This window comes from Protopterus annectens, chromosome 9.part0, assembly GCF_019279795.1.
Source record: "Protopterus annectens isolate FY-2018-M chromosome 9.part0, PAN1.0, whole genome shotgun sequence".
In the NCBI taxonomy this organism is placed as follows: domain Eukaryota; kingdom Metazoa; phylum Chordata; order Ceratodontiformes; family Protopteridae; genus Protopterus; species Protopterus annectens.
The window spans coordinates 88,767,715-88,787,129 of NC_056743.1; the positions used below are offsets into that span (position 1 = coordinate 88,767,715).

The following is a 19,415-nucleotide window of genomic DNA, read 5'->3' on the forward strand; positions in this document are numbered from 1 at the left end:
TATGGCACTTGTGAAACTCCCCTGCTCCTGCTGCAGGGTTCCCTGCAATGCTGCAGAGGTGTATCGCAGTTTGAGGTACTGACAAGAAGTTGTCAAGAGTTACTCTCTAATCTCCTCCACCACAACTCTCACCTACAAATAGTAAGGCAGAGCAGAATAAGGTGATAAGGTGATGTAATCTTCTAAAAAGATCACGTGCTAAGCTGGTGTGAAACACAGCATCTAAAGCTACTGGAGCACTAGATGCAACTTTTCCTGCCTCACTCTAAACTTCCTAGTAATAGGCTTTTAAAATTCACACAGCCTGCAACTTGTTCAAAAGCAGAATGTTCTTGTGCAAGAGTAGTTCAAAAAGGTCATTCAAAAACTACTGCCTAATGTTAAACTGGAAAATTCACAATCATGAATGTCATTTCAACCTCCGTATGCCTCTGCAGTAAAAGCAAAAGTAATAATCATATAATTGCACTGCTCATAAATGACTTCATCAACAGCCCTTCACTATCTACAGATTGAATAGTGTTACAGAAATATAAACACTATATAACAAAAAGGGAACAGTGGGGGGGGCTTTATCCCCATACACCTCACTTTGTTATACATGCGCTCCTTTTCTCTAAACCTCTGAAGAAGGTGCAAAATTGCATCCTGGTCAAACTTGCTTTCAAAGTGATGTCAACCAGGCCTTGCAACGATCCCAATTCTGGGACACTGTTCCTATTTTCAGGCCTGACTGAGGATGTCCCTGTTTTTTGGGCATATGTGCTTATTTTCAGGCTTGGATTTACCCCTTCACACAATTTCTTGAACCTCTCTCATCCAATGTGATTTTTTTGCAGCCATCTAGTACACAGAAAACCACACAAAAGATGACCAACACACTACTGCCAACAATAATTTAAAGAAAGAGGACGTGCATCATGTATCTCCCTTTTTCAGAAGAAAACATAAAAGACCTTGTGTGGTATAGCAGAGTTTTGCAAAACAGTTCATTAAAGTTTTTATGCTTATATTTCTACATCGTTTTCGTTGATCTGTTTTTTAAAACATGTTTCTCAGTAGTATCAAAATTTATGCACATTCGATGACCAGATTTTAGGCAGATGTTCCTATTTTTCAAGTACCTTTTGTTCCTATTTTCAAAATCTGCAGGTTGAAAGGTATGCGGTCAACAAAGAAATTTACAATAAAAGAAAAGATCAACTGAATGAGCGCTTACTATGCATATGCATGAATGTGTGTGTTATAAACGGTGGTTATGCTAATGCACACACGCACACACCTACTTACCTATACATTTGCTAACTGAGCAATGGGTCTCTTACTGACCTTTTTAAGACTTAGCCTAGGAGCACTGACAGGTTAATTGACTTGCCCAGAATTACACCATTCAAGCAATGGAGGCCAAGGGAATCAAATTCTGGACCACAGGAAACAGCTCGATAAAATCTCCTTAATCCTCTGCACAAATATCCAGAGAAATTACATAAATAAGCACACACATTATATATATATGCACATGCATGCGTTCACACACACACTGTCTACTACAAGGTTGAAGCCCACAATCCTGAAATACATAATCAAGACACCATAATATAGATCAAAGCGCTAAAGAGAACAATGCCGAACTTCTGAACTTGCCTCCCCTACGAGACCCATGTTATCACTTGTTCCTGGGTTTATACCAGTAGGGATACTCGGTATTCAAGATTTTTTAGACATTTTGGGCCCCACCCTTTTCTCTCCTTAGGTAAAACAGTAGAGTTAGCATATATAATTTAGGAGGATAATGGTAGAGTACCCCAACATGGTAGTGTATGGCAGGCTTTTTTTTTGCTTGTTTTGACCCACCATTTTCAAATTCTTTCAATGAATGATAAGTCAAAAACCTAATCTACGGTGGGTCATAGGAAAACACACGTAAACTTAATAGATCTTTGTATGTGCCTAAAAACATTCACAAACACAAAAGAAAGTCATTTTGTGTCTTCTACATATCTGCGCCATGCTGGCATCCATGTTGAATGCTCATAATCTTTGATTAACCTTTACATATACTGTTAAGCAGAAAATTAGTTTTGAAAGCTGCACACATTTCATTTGACCTTAAGTGAAGCAGATACTATGGTTTCAAAAGACAATGCACCCCTTACTCTTTTTTTCTAAGAATATGAGCATGTGTCTACTCCTACGCTGCAAAGACAATCACCTAATGTCCTTCTCTGTTCTGCCTTTCTGATGCATTAGAGTACAAAGCAAATCAAAACAGGTTGCCAGAGAGAGAATAGCATGGAACAAACAAAAAAAAAAAAACCACACTTCTACTTCCTATAACATCTGACCTTTGTGGAGACTCTCCTTTGTGCCTCAGCTACCTCAAACTACTTTTCTATGCAAAAAAGTTCACAAACTGAATATGGTGCTCAAATTCTACTGAAGCAAATGCCTTTAATACAGCAGTGGTATTCAGTGTTCTTTACTGGTCAGACCCACACACAATTCAGAAACAATATGGGATTCAAAGAAACGCATTATTTAATACTTAATGACTTCAAAAAAAAAAAATACAGGCCTGGGTGAACTGTAAGAATATTGTTTCAGTCTGTCATCAATGCTGTACTATAGCTATGAACTGAAAAAAAAAATGTTATGATTATAGAAACTATTTACCCGTTTGTCAAACATTGCGAGACATTATCACTATCGACTAGCTAAGTAATGCTGTATGCTGCATTTTAAAAACTGAAAAAACAAAAATATGAGGCAGCATTTGACAAAAGCATGGGCCTTCACATATACAGACATCTATTCCTGACTTCTGTGAAGGGCTACTCTGAGTGTGGCAATCATTTAGTATCAAGCCAAAGTGACATTTAAATGCAGATAAAAGTTTAGGTAAGTAATCAACTTTTTACGTTACAAACTGTTGTAATTTACATGGGATTTCTGTAACTTTCTCTAAGCATTTCTCACCTGAGAGCTCTACTGAGCTTGTCGTAGTTCATCTGAGGTTTACATTTTCTGCTGCCCCAAAGGCGGGCAACCTCATCAGGATCCTTGATGACAAACTCTCCAAAGTCACCTTGCCATGCAATGACATGCCGAAACTCCTCCTTTTGTAAAAGTTCCAAGATGAAGTGCCAAAGCTGGATTTGACGGGAACCAGGGCTCGACTCTGGTTTGTACGCCCAGTCTGGAAGGTGAAACCCTATCACACAAAATAAGAAATGTATGAAACCAGATTTTTATATAGTCTTTCATCTGGAAATCTGCAGTATCTTAACTTAAATGTTTAAATAGCATTTAAGGCAACCCAATAACTAATAACTACCACACTATAAACACACCAAAACAAATATAACGGCTATACTTTGAACACACGTAAAAGTACACAGAAGTAAGCCCTATAGGTTATATATAAACTGTTTTTGTCTTTCTGAACAACTAAGAGGTCTTCATCCAAATCCAAAAAGGGGATGCAGATAAGTCTCTAAAAGAGTGACTGTAATATTATGAGTACCTAGAGACAGGGGCAGTATACTCACACAAATAAGCTATAATTTGCTGTAATTCTTCAGAGAGAATCCCTGTAGCACTATTCATAGTAATTTGGTAGAATTCCAAGTAGTAATGGGTAGTGCACAGTTGCACAATGTCATAAAGCACCACTTTACTGAAGCCTGTCCCCAGTTCTAGAACAGGCTTCTGATTTATTAAGTTTAGTAAATCTGTGCAAATTTGTCCATGCAGTCTCATTTCCCTAAAATGTGGCATTTCTAAACTAAGCAGAAGAAAAGGCAGCTACCCTTGCTGAGTACACCCAAACAGGATTTTAAAGTGTTCTGCTATACTTATCAGAATACAAGGCAATGCACCTGCTCGGACAGGGGTCTATTCAACGACAGGTAGGTCTCCCTCTGATGAAAGACAAAAAGACGGTTGCTTTACCTATAGGTAACTACAAACAGGATGGACAGACTGATACACTGAAAACTCTCTATTTAAAACAAAAAAGAAAACTTCTCAGCTGGGCTTCTGTCCATCCTGTTTGTGGTTACATATAATTGGAGTTTCACTGTGGTTACTGTTGCTTTACCTACTTGAGTGCAAAGTCTTCAAGCTTTCTAAAACATTATTTCAACAGTTTGTGTACCAACATTATAAACGGAACCTCTCTCTATATTATTGGACAGAAAAATCCGTAACAGAGTCCACTGGTTTAAAGAGATAGAAGAAACAATGCTTGGAATAAAGCATGAATTTAACTTATGAAAGCACTGGCCAGCAAGATGAACTTGCAAAACAAAAGTCTTAAGTTAATAAGGCAAGTATGCCTTATGCAGGTGGTACAAGTTGACTATTACTCCACACACCAAACAATAATGTGGTCAACAGACTGACTATGAAACTAGAAAGAAGTGCTTTGTAACTGGCATGATATGCCTTCCCAGTTTCAGGTCTCAAATTCTTCTAAAATAAGCAAAGCTTCAATGGACAGCAATGCTCTGTCAGGGATTAACACAAAATCCTCTATGCATGTAGGCTGCGGGACTCTAAGCACATATGAGGCCACTTAAGACAGCAGTGATCCATGAAACGTAATATATAGATGCATCTTAGCAGTGAACTGTACAATTAAAGTAATCCCTGGTTGTCCAAGCAAGCAGAGTGTATCATTACGAGATTTGCATGGCCTCAGAATGCTCTGATCAGTACTTTCTAAAACAATGGGGGAAAAAAAGGGGTATACAGCACACTGTGTGCGCACAGAATAAAAGAACACTACCTTCACTGCTCGGGGACGACACTGCACACAGCAACATTAGCAAGCCTGCGCACTGTATTGTAACAAACAGCGTCATCACTAATATCTATCCCTACTTCTTTACTGACTAAAAGCCCATTCTACCCAGATGGTACTCCTGTCAAAGACCCACTTCTACTTAGGGATACTGCAAAACAAAATACTTTTCTTGGAAGGTATGGTACTTGTAGGTATGTTCCTGATAACCCCTCCCACCTATGCACATAATGGGCATACCCAGATTTTTTTCCTCTGTTTAGCAACTACCTCACTAAACAGGAGTTCCCAAATTTAAGTTCAGTTCCATTCCTACCCTAGGATGCAAAACATCTCTCATATTACTGAGGCTGGTACAAAAAGGAAGTTCATTACACGATCAGTAGCTATGGATTTTGGCAGAGTCTAAATGCGCAACACAAGTATAATCTCATCAGGGTTGACAAAGGAGAGGATAAAGGCATACCTACAGAGACGTTCTGTGAACTGGCATATCACAGGAATCCCTTCACGGAGTACAGTCGTATTTACACCACACAGTAAAGACAATCTGGTTTGGTCCCAGACTTAATTTAACATATCTTCAGTTTTAAAAAGTGACTCATTGTAATAGATGCTCAGGCACTGATAAGCAGTGGTTTCAATCTGATCTGCACTCTTTTTGCTGTGGCTAAATAAAGAAACTCACAGCAGACATATTAAAGCAAACAAAACCTGGCAAAGAAAAGTACAGTTTTGTACCTACCATAAATGTAGATGTTCGAAGATCCACATTGCTGCAGTCATAACACTTGGGTAGTCCGCTGTCCCAGTCGGCCCGAATACCAAAGTATAAGGCTGACGCCGGTCAAGGCGCATTAGTCTGACGTCAGGACGTCAGGGTATAAATGCGCATGACCGACGTCATATCCTCAGTCTTTTCTTGCCCCAGATGTCAGAAGACCCTAAAAAGATAAGGCCAAACCAAAAACAACAACAACACACCAAACACCCCTGTACCCAATATATATACAATATATACAAAGTTAGAATGGTACCATCTCACTCACACAACCACCCCTAAACACAGAGGGGAAGGAGGGAGGGTAAATTGGACTGCAGCAATGTGGATCTTCGAACATCTACATTTATGGTAGGTACAAAACTGTACTATGTTCTTCATCTCACATTGCTGCAGTCATAACACTTGGGTAGAATCCCAAAGCAGAGGTAAGGGAGGATGGCAAATCACAAAGAAGCAGGAGCTGCCAACATGCCCTGTAAAATAGCAGTGGCAAAACCAGCCCTAGATTTAGAGTAGAGAGGAAGGTGATAATGCTTAGAGAAAGTGTGTACTGAACTCCAAGTAGCTGCCTCCAAAATATCCTTAGTTGCCACCCCCCTTAAAAATGCTGTGGAAGTGGCAGTAGCCCTAGTGGAATGAGGTCTAATCCCAGCCGGAACTTCCTTGCCATGATGGGAGTAACAGAAAGTAATGCACAACCCAATCCACTTAGAAATAGTTTGTTTTGACACAGGCTTGCCCTGAGAACCTAGAGCAAAAGAAACAAACAACTGCTGAGACTGCCTAAAATCCTTAGTCCTGCTTAAATAGTAACGCAACTGCCTGTGTATATCTAAAGAGTGCAAAATCTTTTCCCCCCTATTCTGGGGATTTGCATAAAAAGTAGGCAAATGAATAGTTTGGTTTAAAGCCACACTAGAAACCACTTTAGGCATAAAGGAAGGATTAGTACGTAAAGATACCCTATCCTTATGGAAAATTAAGAAAGGCTCCACCGCCATAAGGGCCTGCAATTCAGACACCCTTCTTGCAGAGGTAATGGCTAACAAAAAAGCAGTCTTCCATGACAAATATTTCAATTCAGTCGTAGCTGCAGGCTCAAAAGGTTGTAGAGTGAGTTTCTCCAACACAAAATTGAGATCCCAAGCAGGAGTAGGAGCTCTACGTGGGGGTCTTATATTCTTTGCCCCTCTAAGAAATTGCTTGAACAAAGGATGAGAAAACAATGGAGGGTCACAATCATAGTGAGCTGAAATTGCTGCAGCATGAATCTTAATGGAAGAGAAAGACAAACCTTTGTCCAATAACTCAGTAAGATATTGAAGAGCCACACTCAAATTAGGCTCTGAAACATCCAAATCCTTTGCTGCACTCCAAAACAAAAATCTCTTCCATTTCTCTGCGTACACTCTCCTTGTACTAGGTCTTCTGGCTTCCATAATCACATTCAAAACTTGTTGGGGAAGCTGAGACCTGCTATGGCTCAAAACAGAATATGCCAGGCTGTTAGATGAAGAGAGTGAAGCTTGACATTGAGTAGATGACCATTCTCCTGAGACAATAGGTGTGGAATCAAAGGTAAGGGCCATGGAGGTTTCCTTACGAGACTCCTCAGTAATGGGTACCAGTGCTGCCGAGGCCAATCTGGAGCTATTAAAATCATCCTTGGCTTGTCCTGTCTGACCTTTAAGAGTACCCTTGGGAGGAGAGGCAGAGGTGGAAAGGCATAAACATGAAGATTTTTCCAACTGAAAGAAAGAGCATCCACTTTCCAAGCTGTGTGATGAAACCTTTTCGTGCAAAACTTTGGCAGCTGGTGGTTTAGTGGAGAAGCGAACAGATCTATGTCTGGAGTCTCCCATGACACTGTCAATTTCTGAAATACATGAAGATCCAGTTTCCACTCGTGGGGATCCATGATTTGCCTGCTTAATACATCTGCTAAGGAGTTCTGTACTCCCGGCAGAAACCTTGCCTGTAGATTTAGTTGTAGGCTGAGAGCAGTCTCCCACAGAATCATTGCTTGTCTGCATAGAGGATAAGAATGTGTTCCCCCTTGCTTGTTGATGTACCACATGACAGTTGTGTTGTCTGTCAGAATCAACACCTGTCCTGGAAGAAGTAAATCCTTGAAAGCCATTAATGCAAACTGGACTGCTAACATCTCCTTCATGTTGATATGTAGATGCTGTAGTCTGGCAGGCCACTTGTCTTGTATCCACTTTCCATTCAGATGAGCTCCCAAGCTGTGTCTGAGGCATCTGTCGTTAAAATCTGACTCGCCTCTGGCCGGGTCACAGAGAGTCCCTTGTTTAGGTGACATTCCTGAGCCCACCACAAAAATTCCTGTTGAATGCAAGGTATTATTTGAATGACAGTGTCCAAATCCTGACAGTGCTGTGTCCATACATTCTTGAGATACCATTGCAGCTTCCTCATATGCAGTTTGGCATTGGGAAGCACCAGAATACAAGATGCCATGAACCCTAAGGCTTGAAGGACTGTCCTTGCAGTCAGCCCGGACTGATGAGATAGTTGATGGAAGTAAAGAGAAAGATTCTTTTGCTTGTCCGAGGTTAAGAAGGCCATCTGGGTTGCTGTATTCAGTCTCACACCCAGAAAGCACCTGTCTTGAGAGGGTACTAGACTGGACTTTATTTCGTTCACAGAATACCCTAGGCATCTTAGCACTGCTATCACATATTCCAAATGCTGAAGAAGCACTTCCTTTTCTTGAGCCAGAATCAGGCAGTCGTCCAAATAAGGATAGATTTGTATTCCATTTAGCCTGAAGAAAGCTATCACTGGAGCCAGAACTTTTGTGAATACTCTGGGCAGTAGATAAGCCAAAGGGCAATGCAGAGAACTGATAATGAGAATTTCCAGCTCGAAACGCAGATACTTCCTGCAAATTAGTCTGATAGGAACATGAAGGTAGGCTTCCTTGAGATCCAAAGTTACCATCCAGTGATCTTTGCCCAGCAGAGGTAAAAGCTGTTGTAACGTCAACATTTTGAACTTGGAAATGTCCAGATAAGTGTTGAGGATAGATAAATCCAGAATTGGTCTCCACGTGTTCCCCTTTTTGGTACTAGGAACAGGCGTGAATAAAATCCTAGGCCCCTTTCTGGCACAGGAACCGGCTGAATGGCCCCTATTTGGATTAACAGAGAAATTTGCTTGTGAGCCTCTTTTCTTTGTTGAGGAGGAATGTCTGGCATGCCTTTGAAAGGAGGCAAGGTATGGAAATAAAACCTGTAACCATGGTGAATGATATCCAATACCCATCTGTCTTGGGTAATTAAACTCCAGTTTTCTCTGAAAAGTGCCAACCTTCCTCCCAAGGGTGCTGCCAGACGAGAAGATTCTGGCAGCTGAAAAGGCAGGTCATTGAGTCTGCTTACGAAAGGACTGACCCCTGCCCTCACCAAAAGACTGAGCCGGTGAACTCCCTGTTCTAGGTCTAAAAGAACCCTGAGCTCTGCCCCTACCACGTCTAGACCTACCCCTAGACTGGGAATCATAAGCAGGATATGTCCACCCCTTAGAAGGCCAATTTCTACTAAACTTCGGAGGCTGAACCTGCAAAAAATCTTTAACAGTCTGCATAGACTTAGCCTTGTCTTCCATTTTCTTCAGAACTGCTTCCACAGGCGAACCAAACAACACATCAGACTGTAAAGGAGCATCTAAAATCCTCGTCTTAACATGCTCAGCTAAATTCTGATCCTTCAGCCAGGCATGCCTGCGAAGAACCGAACCAGTGGCAGCCACCCTCGAAGAGGCCTGTACAGCATCAAAACCACATTGCAAAGAATGCTTACCCACCTGTTCAGAAACATGAACTAAATCCTGCAACTCTTTATACTCAATACCTTCCGCCAGAGCATCTACCTTAGACTTTAATTGTGAAAGGAGATAATTTTGGTATTTTAACATGTGAAACTGGCAATTCAAAGCCCTCATGGCTAAAGTGGAAGAAGTATACACTTTCTTTCCCCATCTATCCAAAGCCCTTGCCTCCTTATCTGGAGGAACAGGATTTTTAACAACAGAAGCCTTAACACCTTTAGGCCCTTGAGAAACAGTTTCTGGGTCTGCCCTCGGACTCTTAAAAAGATACTTATGAGCGTCAGGCACCCTATAATATCTGTCTGGTTTAACTGGAGCAGGGGGCAAAGAATCAGGGTTCAGAGAAGCCTCTGCAAAAACATCTTCCACCACATCCAGAACAGGAGGTATAGCTAAAGGCCTATGCTGGGGTAGAAACAAAAATTCCCTAAGCCTTTTCCTGGAATCAGAGAAATCCTGACCTTCCCATTTAAAATGCTCCCTCATTGAATGAAGAGTCTCTGAAAAAGAAAAATCCTCAGGAGGAGAAGCAGAAGGAGTAGAATCATCTACATCAGAATCAGAGTAAGGAGAATACTCCTGCAAGTCTTCAGCCGAAGACTCAGAAGCATCTGAATACTGCTCAAAACTCCCAAGCTCAGGTTCCACCCTAGGCCTCTTATCAGGAGGGGGCATAGAACCTCTAATCATTGTAATCAAATCTTCAGCCATCTTAAGCATATGCTTCTTAGGCACAGACCCTGAAGAACTAGGGGTAACACCTGAAACAAAACCTGGCCTGCCCCTGGGAGAAGCCTTGGAAACAGAAGGGGAGGGCCTAACCACCTTAGGAAGGGAGGGAAGAACAGCTACCTGAGAAGCCCCTTCAGCCTGGCCTACCTCCTGAGAGGTCACATCTTGCAGTAATAAAGTCTCTCCCTGGGATTCCAAAGAAACTTCTGGCTGAACCTCTGGCTCCACCGAGCCCTCTAAAGAACCGGCGTCAGGGACGGACGGTTCTTCCAGCCTAGGCCTTGCTGCTTTGTCCTTGCGCTTTTTAGACGAAGCGGGCGTCGGAGCATCCGACGGCATTTTATAATTACACCGCTTCCCAAAAACTAACCTGGCACAATCTAACCTTCTCTTAATAGTGCGTTTGTTAAATCTAGCACAAGAGCGGCAACCAACAACGTCGTGCTCAGGCCCTAAACAAGGTATACACAAGGTATGGTAATCCCTATGCGGTATCTGTTTCCCACAAGAAATACAGTTATTCACTTTTTCTGACATCCGGTAAAATACTGAGGCAAGAAAAAACCAAAATATTCCCCAACGGGGTACTTAGCCAACTTGGATTCGGTCTGAAACTCTGACTTCGGAAAATCTCAGAACGCCAACCTGCACTTGCAACGCTGCTTCTGCATCGGACCACGCGGCAAAAAAGACTGAGGATATGACGTCGGTCATGCGCATTTATACCCTGACGTCAGACTAATGCGCCTTGACCGGCGTCAGCCTTATACTTTGGTATTCGGGCCGACTGGGACAGCGGACTACCCAAGTGTTATGACTGCAGCAATGTGAGATGAAGAACATCTTAATTTTAAGCCACACGAAGACTGCTTTACTGCCTAATACCCATCTCTAAAAAATACAGTAACATTCACATAGCCACTGTATAGAAGTCTACATGACTGATGGAACACGCACATCAGGTAGCATTCTGATGAAGCACAGCATTAACTAGGGACCAGGATCATGGACTTCTCTCTCGCTGTCTTTTTTTTTTTGTAATTGAAAGTACTGGCTCAAGATACCTCCATGGCATAATGAGAGAAGTCCAGATTACAACCCAGATGACCTAGGTTCCACTGGCCTGGGCATTAAAACAACCAACATGGGGCTACGACAGTAATGCCAAGGTACTTGCTGCTTGCAGCCCCTCCCAGGGAAAAGATGCCTGGCAAATATGCTACAGGGTCCCTCTTAGCATATCTTTGTGGTGTAGACTAGTGCCGAGAGTAGGCGCTGCTAATATAGCTGGGAGCAATGTACTCGGATGGAATAACATCTTCTCCAAGATGCCCACTACATGCCTACTCAGATCACTCAGCACATCAGGAGGTCAAGACATAAAACATCATAAGCAATTTCCTTTAAATGATATAGAAGTAACGCCTCTTAGCCCTGCATGAAGTTAATCCTGCTCCACCCAGTAGGGATTCTAGCAACCTAAAGGGCTATGGGGGGGGGGGGGGGGGGGCAACATTAGATACATGAAATGCAGAAAATGAGAAGGAGAAGGTCTCAAAGCAATTCTGCAATGCAGTACAGAATAGATGTCCTCCACCATTACCCACTTCAGTAACAGGCTGGGGAAAAAAAATCTAAGGACTCTCTTAGTGGTTTTAATTATAGAGGACTACACTTTGTAGCAGTTTTCTAATTAGAGCCATGTGAAAATGGTTATTTTTAACTGAGGTCACTGCTTCAAAATGATGATCTACAAAATCTGTTAACTGGACAGGCGAGCTTGCTTCAAGTACCCTATTCAGCTACGATCCAGGGTAAAGAGAAAAATAAATTAATGTAATTTGTAAACAAAAGTCCTAACAGTTAATGAATTAGTACATGGCAGGACTAAGAACACAATACAGAAATTATTTTAGTAAGAAAGAAAATGAAGTCTCATGTTACAATGCAACAGCAGATGCAAAGAAAGCTGTTTTTCCTCAAAATGTACAGCAGACAACAGAAATACTGAACTGATTAAGCCCAGCAATGTGGTTTGGAAGAATGAAGCTTGGCCTATGACTCAAGTCTAATTAGTGGTTCGGGTGCTGAAATGCTAGGCAGTAAGAGAGCGAGTGACATATGCAGACTAACACATCCTTAAGGGAGATGAAGGTGATTTCTGGACAACTGCAAGCTGAGATTTGCACAATTCTGCTGGCTGATGGCTAGTCACATGGGTTTGGCGATTCCAAAGTAGTGGAGGATAACATCAGGAGCATGCTTGCATCGGGGGAAAGCATAGGAGTGTCCTACAATGATGTGGATTTTGTCAACAACCAAGGGGAGGGGCTAGGTGGTAACAGAAAAATCCATGGCATTAGCCTAACACCATGTGGCTGCCATAGAGCAGGAAGAAGTGCAGTGTAGATCCCAGCCTGTGAACAATTAGAATCTTTCATGAAACTCGGCAGCCCAGGTTGAGCATGTGTGTGAAGCCAAAGCCTCAAGCAGTTAGGACAAGGACACAACCCATCTGCAGCAGGCTAAAGATACTGGTTAAGGTGTGTGTGTGTGTGTGTGTGTGTGTGGGGGGGGGGGGCAAACTCCTCACTGGCTGTCTGGATGACAGACCTCTCCAGTCAGCTCTCGTTCAGGAATACGCATGACCACCTCTACTCAAGAACAAATGGACTCAAGACCTTTCGCTGGGGCTGAAGTCAGACAACCTCACAAAGAAAATTACTGACCTTATTAGATAACATCTAGAAACCATGACAGTTACATATTAAGCACAAAGATTCATAACCTTTCAGTAAAACCCAGAGTATTACTGAAATACAATCCAGCAGTTCATCAAAACTATGTCCCTGAAACATTTATCCATAAAATTAATTCAGATGTAGCAGTACAATTCCCCTAAGATTTGCATTTTTTTTCATTTCTCATCTCTTGCATTAGTATGTTCCAGTTGGCCTGTGCAAGTTTTAACAAATCCACTTGCATCTATAATAAAACAACATGTGTGGCTTCCTGATTTTGTGACAGTAAAAATATAGTGGAATGTGTTCACTGCTAGTATACTAGTGAAGGACAAGATTCATGATGTAAAATTTTAAATGTCAGGCAGGAGAAACCAGCTCCATAGCACACAAATAAAGCCCTGAATATGACCCAAATTACCTAGGACTGGCTAACAACCCATGTGTTGGAAAAACATGATGAGAGAGGTGAAAATGAGCAGTCAGTTCGAAATGTGACCATCCTGGGCAATGAATGCGTGTGGGCAAGTCAAGTATGCTTCAGTGCTGACATCTACTAGAGAAAGAGGCGCAAGGCATGCATCAAATGAGACAAGGATGTCTCTTCCAAGCTACACTTGTGTGGTAGCACTGACATATTGTGTATATGAATGTACATGCTCAAATAGGAAAGCACAGCATGCCCATATGACCAGAAAACTGGAAAATTTACCAAGGCTGCCTGGACAGCACTTCTGTGGCAAGGCTTGGTAGTCAGTAGCCATGGAGAAAAGAACATAAAATTTAAATAACCATTTGTGACGCTACCAGCAGGCTGGATGGATAGTAACTGGAACCAGTTAGCCTTTTAGGGGATGCAGTGATTTTCTCTTGGTAAGACAGTGTTATGAACCTGAAGATTTTGCTGACAGCTGTTTCTAGCTAACTGCATTTTGGAAGAGGTTTTCCATTCAAAACCCATTTTCCAGTCTAGGATTATCACATTTATGCCTAGTGCTCCCAGGCCTCAAAGCAGAATAAATTCTTTAGTTTATAAAAAGAAGTTATGTACTCACCATAACATTCCATCTGTGTTGTCTGCTTCAGTCTTCATCAAACCTGTAGGTCTCGGTTCCAACCTTGGAATCGATTCGGCCTTCAGCAAGCAAAGGATTCCAAGCAAGGCATTCTTTCGCCATGTCAAGAATTTAAGTGGCAATTCTCAGATCTGCTCAGAGTTAGTGCAGAATGGCACAAAATACACTGAACCGACCAATATCGCCAACATCCTGGAAGACAGGTTCAGTGCAAACTTCACCCCTCCCTCACCCCTAAAAGGGCCCATAACCATACCAGAAGAATGTAGTGCCCCTGAAATCACAGACACTCAGGTTAAAACAGCCCTCTCCAAAGCCAAAAACACAGCATCAATGGGACCAGATGGTGTCCCAGGCTGCATCCTACATGAGCTCAAAGATGAACTAATCCCTCACCTAAACACACTGTTCAAACTCAGCCTCTCCATAGGCTACGTGCCCATAGAGTGGCGCACAGCAACGGTTATTCCACTCCACAAAGGTGGAGCCACAACAGACCCCGGGAACTATCGCCCTATAAGCCTGACTAGCTTGGTCTGCAAGGGTATGGAGCGCATCATCATGGATCTCATTAACAGAGACATTGGGAACCTCCAAACACTGGACCCTACCCAGTTCAGCTTTGTTAAAGACAGATCATGTCTCCTATACCTGGTGGACTTTGAGACAGTTACAAAGGCTATAGACGAGGGAAAGGTGATCCACACAGCCTACCTAGACCTCGCTAAGACCTTCGACACCATTCCCCATTCAGGTATTATAGACAAGCTCACCAGCCTGAACATAAACCCATATGTCACGAGATGGGTTGCCAACTGTCTCACATACAGAACCCACATGGTAAGAGTTGCGGGAGCTAGGTCTGACTCTAAACCGGTTACAAGTGGCATTCCTCAGGGCTCAGTCCTAGGACCTCTCCTGTTCAGCATATACTACTCAGAGGTACAGGCAAGCACAGGAGGACTATGGCTGACCAAGTTCGCGGACGATTGCAAACTAGGGTCTACAATTGACTCTCCGGCTGACACAGACATCCTCCAAAAGGGTCTCACTGAGACAGATACCAGGTGTCAAAACCATGGCCTCAAGCTAAATGCCAAAAAGTGCAGTCATCCCCTTTGGAAAAAACAAAGTACCCACAAACTACCACATAGGTGGTAGCCTCCTAAATACAGAAGACGTAATAAGGGATCTGGGACCCAAGTAGACAGTAAAGTACAGTTGTGTACACTTACCATAAATGTAGATGTTCGAGTGTATTCACTGTTGCAGTCCTTACATTTGGGTAATCTGCTGGCAGGTTGCCCTCAGTCGGCCTGATTAACAAAGTCTTGGGTCCTGCGTCAGTTGCTGTCCCTTCTTCCATGACATCAGGTTATCAGGGGTATAAAACATGCAGCCGACGCCATTACATCAGTTTTTCTTGCCCCAGATGTCAGGTACCCCCCAAATGGGGAGCAAAAAAAAAAAAAAAAAAAATATATATATATATATATATATATATATATATATATATAAAATTTAAAACACAACACATATACCTTCAAACAAAAGCAAATACACCAAAAAGGCTTTTAATCCTAGTAAAAGAAAGGAGAGGTATAGTTAGAGAAAAACAGGGGGCTGGAGGGAGGGTAACCAGGACTGCAACAGTGAATACACTCGAACATCTACATTTATGGTAAGTGTACACAACTGTACTATGTTCTTCATGTTTCACTGTTGCAGTCATTACATTAGGGTAGAATCCCAAAGCTATGGTTGAGAGGATGGATTTATACAGCATTAGCAGCAGCTATAAGGCCCTGCAGGACAGTAGTGGCAAAGCCAGCTCTGGATTTAGAGAAGAGAGGTAAATGGTAATGTTTGGTGAACGTATGAACTGAGCTCCAGGTAGCAGCTTCTAGAATGTCTCTGGTAGGAACCCCTTTGAGAAAGGCTGCAGAAGCAGATGCAGCCCTGGTGGAATGAGATCTGATCCCCTTGGGGATAGGTTTACCATGGTGCATATAGCAGAAACAATACAATGACTTATCCAATTGGAAATAGTCTGCTTTGAAATAGCCTTTCCCTCTGCCCCTGCAGCAAATGCCACCAATAGTTGTTCAGATATTGTTAGAGATTTTGTCCTGTTTAAGTAGAATCTAAGCTGTTTGTGTACATCCAATGAATGCAGAAACTGCTCACCCTTGTTCTGTGGATTGGGGAAGAAAGTTGGCAGATGAATGGTCTGATTAAGAGCCACACTGGATACCACCTTAGGCATAAAGGATGGATTGGTCCTAAGAGCCACCCTGTCTGGATAAAAAATAATGAAATGCTCCACTGCCATAAGAGCCTGTAATTCTGAAATCCTTCCAGCTGAAGTGACTGCTGAAAGGAAAGCTGTTTTCCAAGAGAGAAATTTTACATCCGCATTAGCAGCTGGCTCGAATCATTTCATGCAATCACCAGTAAATATTTCCATACCGGATCGGTCGAGACCTGGGTTAACGACGACTGCCACCAGTACTGTTAGCCAACAGGGTGCTGGTGGAAATTGGGCTACTGTTGGCCGAAGGAGAAGAGGCGGAAGGCATGGCCGAAGACAGGAAGAGAGGAGGAAGGCTAGGACTGTGGTAGTGAGAGTCAGCACTTTGAATGTTGGCAGTATGATTGGTATAGGGAGAGAGCTAGCTGATATGATGGACAGAAGGAAGGTGGATATATTGTGTGTGCAAGAGACCAGATGGAAGGGGAGTAAGGCTAGGTGTATGAAAGGTGGGTTCAAATTGTTTTATCATGGTGTGGATGGGAGGAGAAATGGCGTAGGAGCTATTCTGAAGGAACAGTATGTGAAGAGTGTTTTGGAGGTGAAAAGAGTGTCGGATAGAGTGATGTTTATGAAGCTGGAAATTGATGCTGTAATGATGAATTTTGTTAGTGCATATGCTCCACAAGTTGGGTGTGCAATGGATGAGAAAGAAACATAATTTTGGAGTGAATTGGATGAAGTGGTGATGACTGTACCTAAGGGTGAGAGAGTGGTGATTGGAGCAGATTTCAATGGGCATGTTGGAGAAGGAAACAGAAAGGATGAGGAAGTGATGGGTAGGTATGGTGTTAAACAAAGGAATGCAGAAGGTCAGATGGTAGTGGATTTTGCTAAAAGGATGGACATGGCTGTGGTGAATACGTATTTTAACAAGAGGGAGGAGCATAGTGTGACATACAAGAGTGGAGGAAGATGCACACAGGTGGATTATATCTTATGTAGGAGGGCCAGTTTGAAGGAGATTGGAGACTGTAAAGGTGTGACTGGAGAAAGTGTAGTTAGGCAGCATAGGATGGTGGTTTGTAGGATGACGTTGGTGATCAAGAAGAGAAGGAGGAGTGTGAGGGCAGCACCAAGGATCAAATGGTGGAAATTGAAAAAGGGTAATTGTGAGACGGAGTTCAAGTATGAGTTAAGACAGGCACTGGGTGGCAGTGAAGAGTTACCAAATAGCTGGGTAACTACAGCAGAGCTAGTAAGGGAGATGGCTAGAAAGGTGCTTGGTATCTCATCGGGACAGAGGAAGGACGACAAGGAGACATGGTGGTGGAATGAGGAAGTACAGAAGAGTATACAGGCAAAGAGGCTGGCAAAGAAGAAGTGGGATTTTCAGACAGATGAAGAAAGTAGACAGGAGTATAAGGAGATGAGGTACATGGCAAAGAGAGAGGTGGCGAAGGATAAGGATAAGGCATATGAAGAGTTGTATGAAAGGTTGGACACTAAGGAAGGAGAAAAGGACCCGTACCGATTGGCTAGACAGAGGGACCGAGCTAGGAAAGATGTGCAGCAGGAAAAGGTGATAAAGGATAAAGAGGGAAACATACTCACAAGCAAGGAGAGTGTGTTGAGGAGATGGAAAGAGTACTTTGATGGGTTGATGAATGAAGAGAATGAGAGGGAGAGAAGGTTGGATGATGTAGGGATAGTGAATCATGAACTACAATGGATTAGCACGGAGGAAGTAAAGACAGCTATGAAGAGAATGAAGAATGGAAAGGCTGTTGGCCCAGATTACATACCTGTGGAAGCATGGAGGTGTTTTGGTGAAATGGCAGTGGAGTTTTTAACCATTGTTTAATGAAATTTTAGAAAGTGAGAGGATGCCTGAGGAATGGAGAAAAAGTGTTTTGGTACCGATTTTTAAGACTAAGGGTGATGTGCATGGCTGTAGTAACTACAGAGGGATTAAACTGATCAGTCACAGCATGAAGTTATGGGAAAGAGTAGTGGAAGCTAGGTTAAGAAGGGACATTTTGATTAGTGAACAGCAGTATGGTTTCATGCCAGGAAAGAGCACTACAGATGCAATGTTTGCTCAGAGTGTTGGAGAAGTACAGAGAATGTCAGAAGGAGTTGCATTGTGTTTTTGTAGACTTAGAGAAAGCATATGACAGGGTGCCTAGAGAGGAGTTGTGGTACTGTATGAGGAAGTCAGGACTGTCAGAGAAGTATGCAAGAGTGGTACAGGATATGTACGAGGGTAGTGTGACAGCGGTGAGAGCAACGGATGTGTTTAAGGTGGAGGTGGGGTTACATCAAGGATCAGCTCTGAGCCCTTTCTTATTTGCGATGGTGATGGACAGGTTGACAGACGAGATCAGACAGGAGTCCCCATGGACTATGATGTTGCAGATGACATTGTGATCTGCAGTGAGAGTAAGGAACAGGTGGAGGACACCCTGGAGAGATGGAGATATGCTCTAGAGAGAAGAGGAATGAAGGTCAGCAGGACTAAGACAGAATATATGCGTGTGAATGACAGGGAGGATAGAGGAATGGTGATGATGCAAGGAGTAGAGGTGGCGAAGGTGGATGACTTTAAATACTTGGGGTCAATAGTTCAGAGTAACGGTGAGTGTGGAAGAGAGGTGAAGAAGAGAGTACAGGCAGGATGGAGTGGGTGGAGAAGAGTGACAGGAGTGATTTGTGACAGACGAGTACCTGTAAGAGTGAAAGGGAAGGTCTACAAGAGGGTAGTGAGACCAGCTATGTTATATGGGTTGGAGACAGTGGCATTGACAAAAAGGCAGGAGTTTGAGCTCGATGTGGCAGAGTTAAAGATGTTAAGATTTGCACTGGGTGTGACGAGGGTGGACAGGATTAGGAATAAGTACATTAGAGCGTCAGCCCAGGTTAGAAGGTTTGGAGACAAAGCCAGAGAGGCAAGATTACGTTGGTTTGGACATGTGCTGAGGAGGGATGCTGATTACATTGGGAAAAAGATGCTAAGGATGAAGCTACCGGGTAACAGGAAAAGAGGAAGGTTTATGGATGTGTGAGAGAGGACATGCAGGTGGTTGGTGTGACAGAGCAAGATGCAGAGGACAGGAAGAAATGGAAACAGGTGATCCACTGTGGTGACCCCTAACGGGAACAGCCGAAAGAAGAT

General features: G+C 42.8%; 1 protein-coding gene across 3 annotated transcripts in view; it reads right to left on the bottom strand.

The window, feature by feature from the left end:
• The window catches only part of LOC122811052 (ETS translocation variant 3-like), a 282,749-nt gene that overhangs the window by 139,963 nt on the left and 123,371 nt on the right, over window positions 1–19,415 (bottom strand). For all 3 annotated transcript variants that reach the window (XM_044082597.1, XM_044082595.1, XM_044082598.1), the window contains one exon: window positions 2,977–3,211. In XM_044082597.1, coding sequence (XP_043938532.1) covers window positions 2,977–3,211 — 235 coding nt within the window. The remainder of the gene's footprint in view (window positions 1–2,976; window positions 3,212–19,415) is intronic.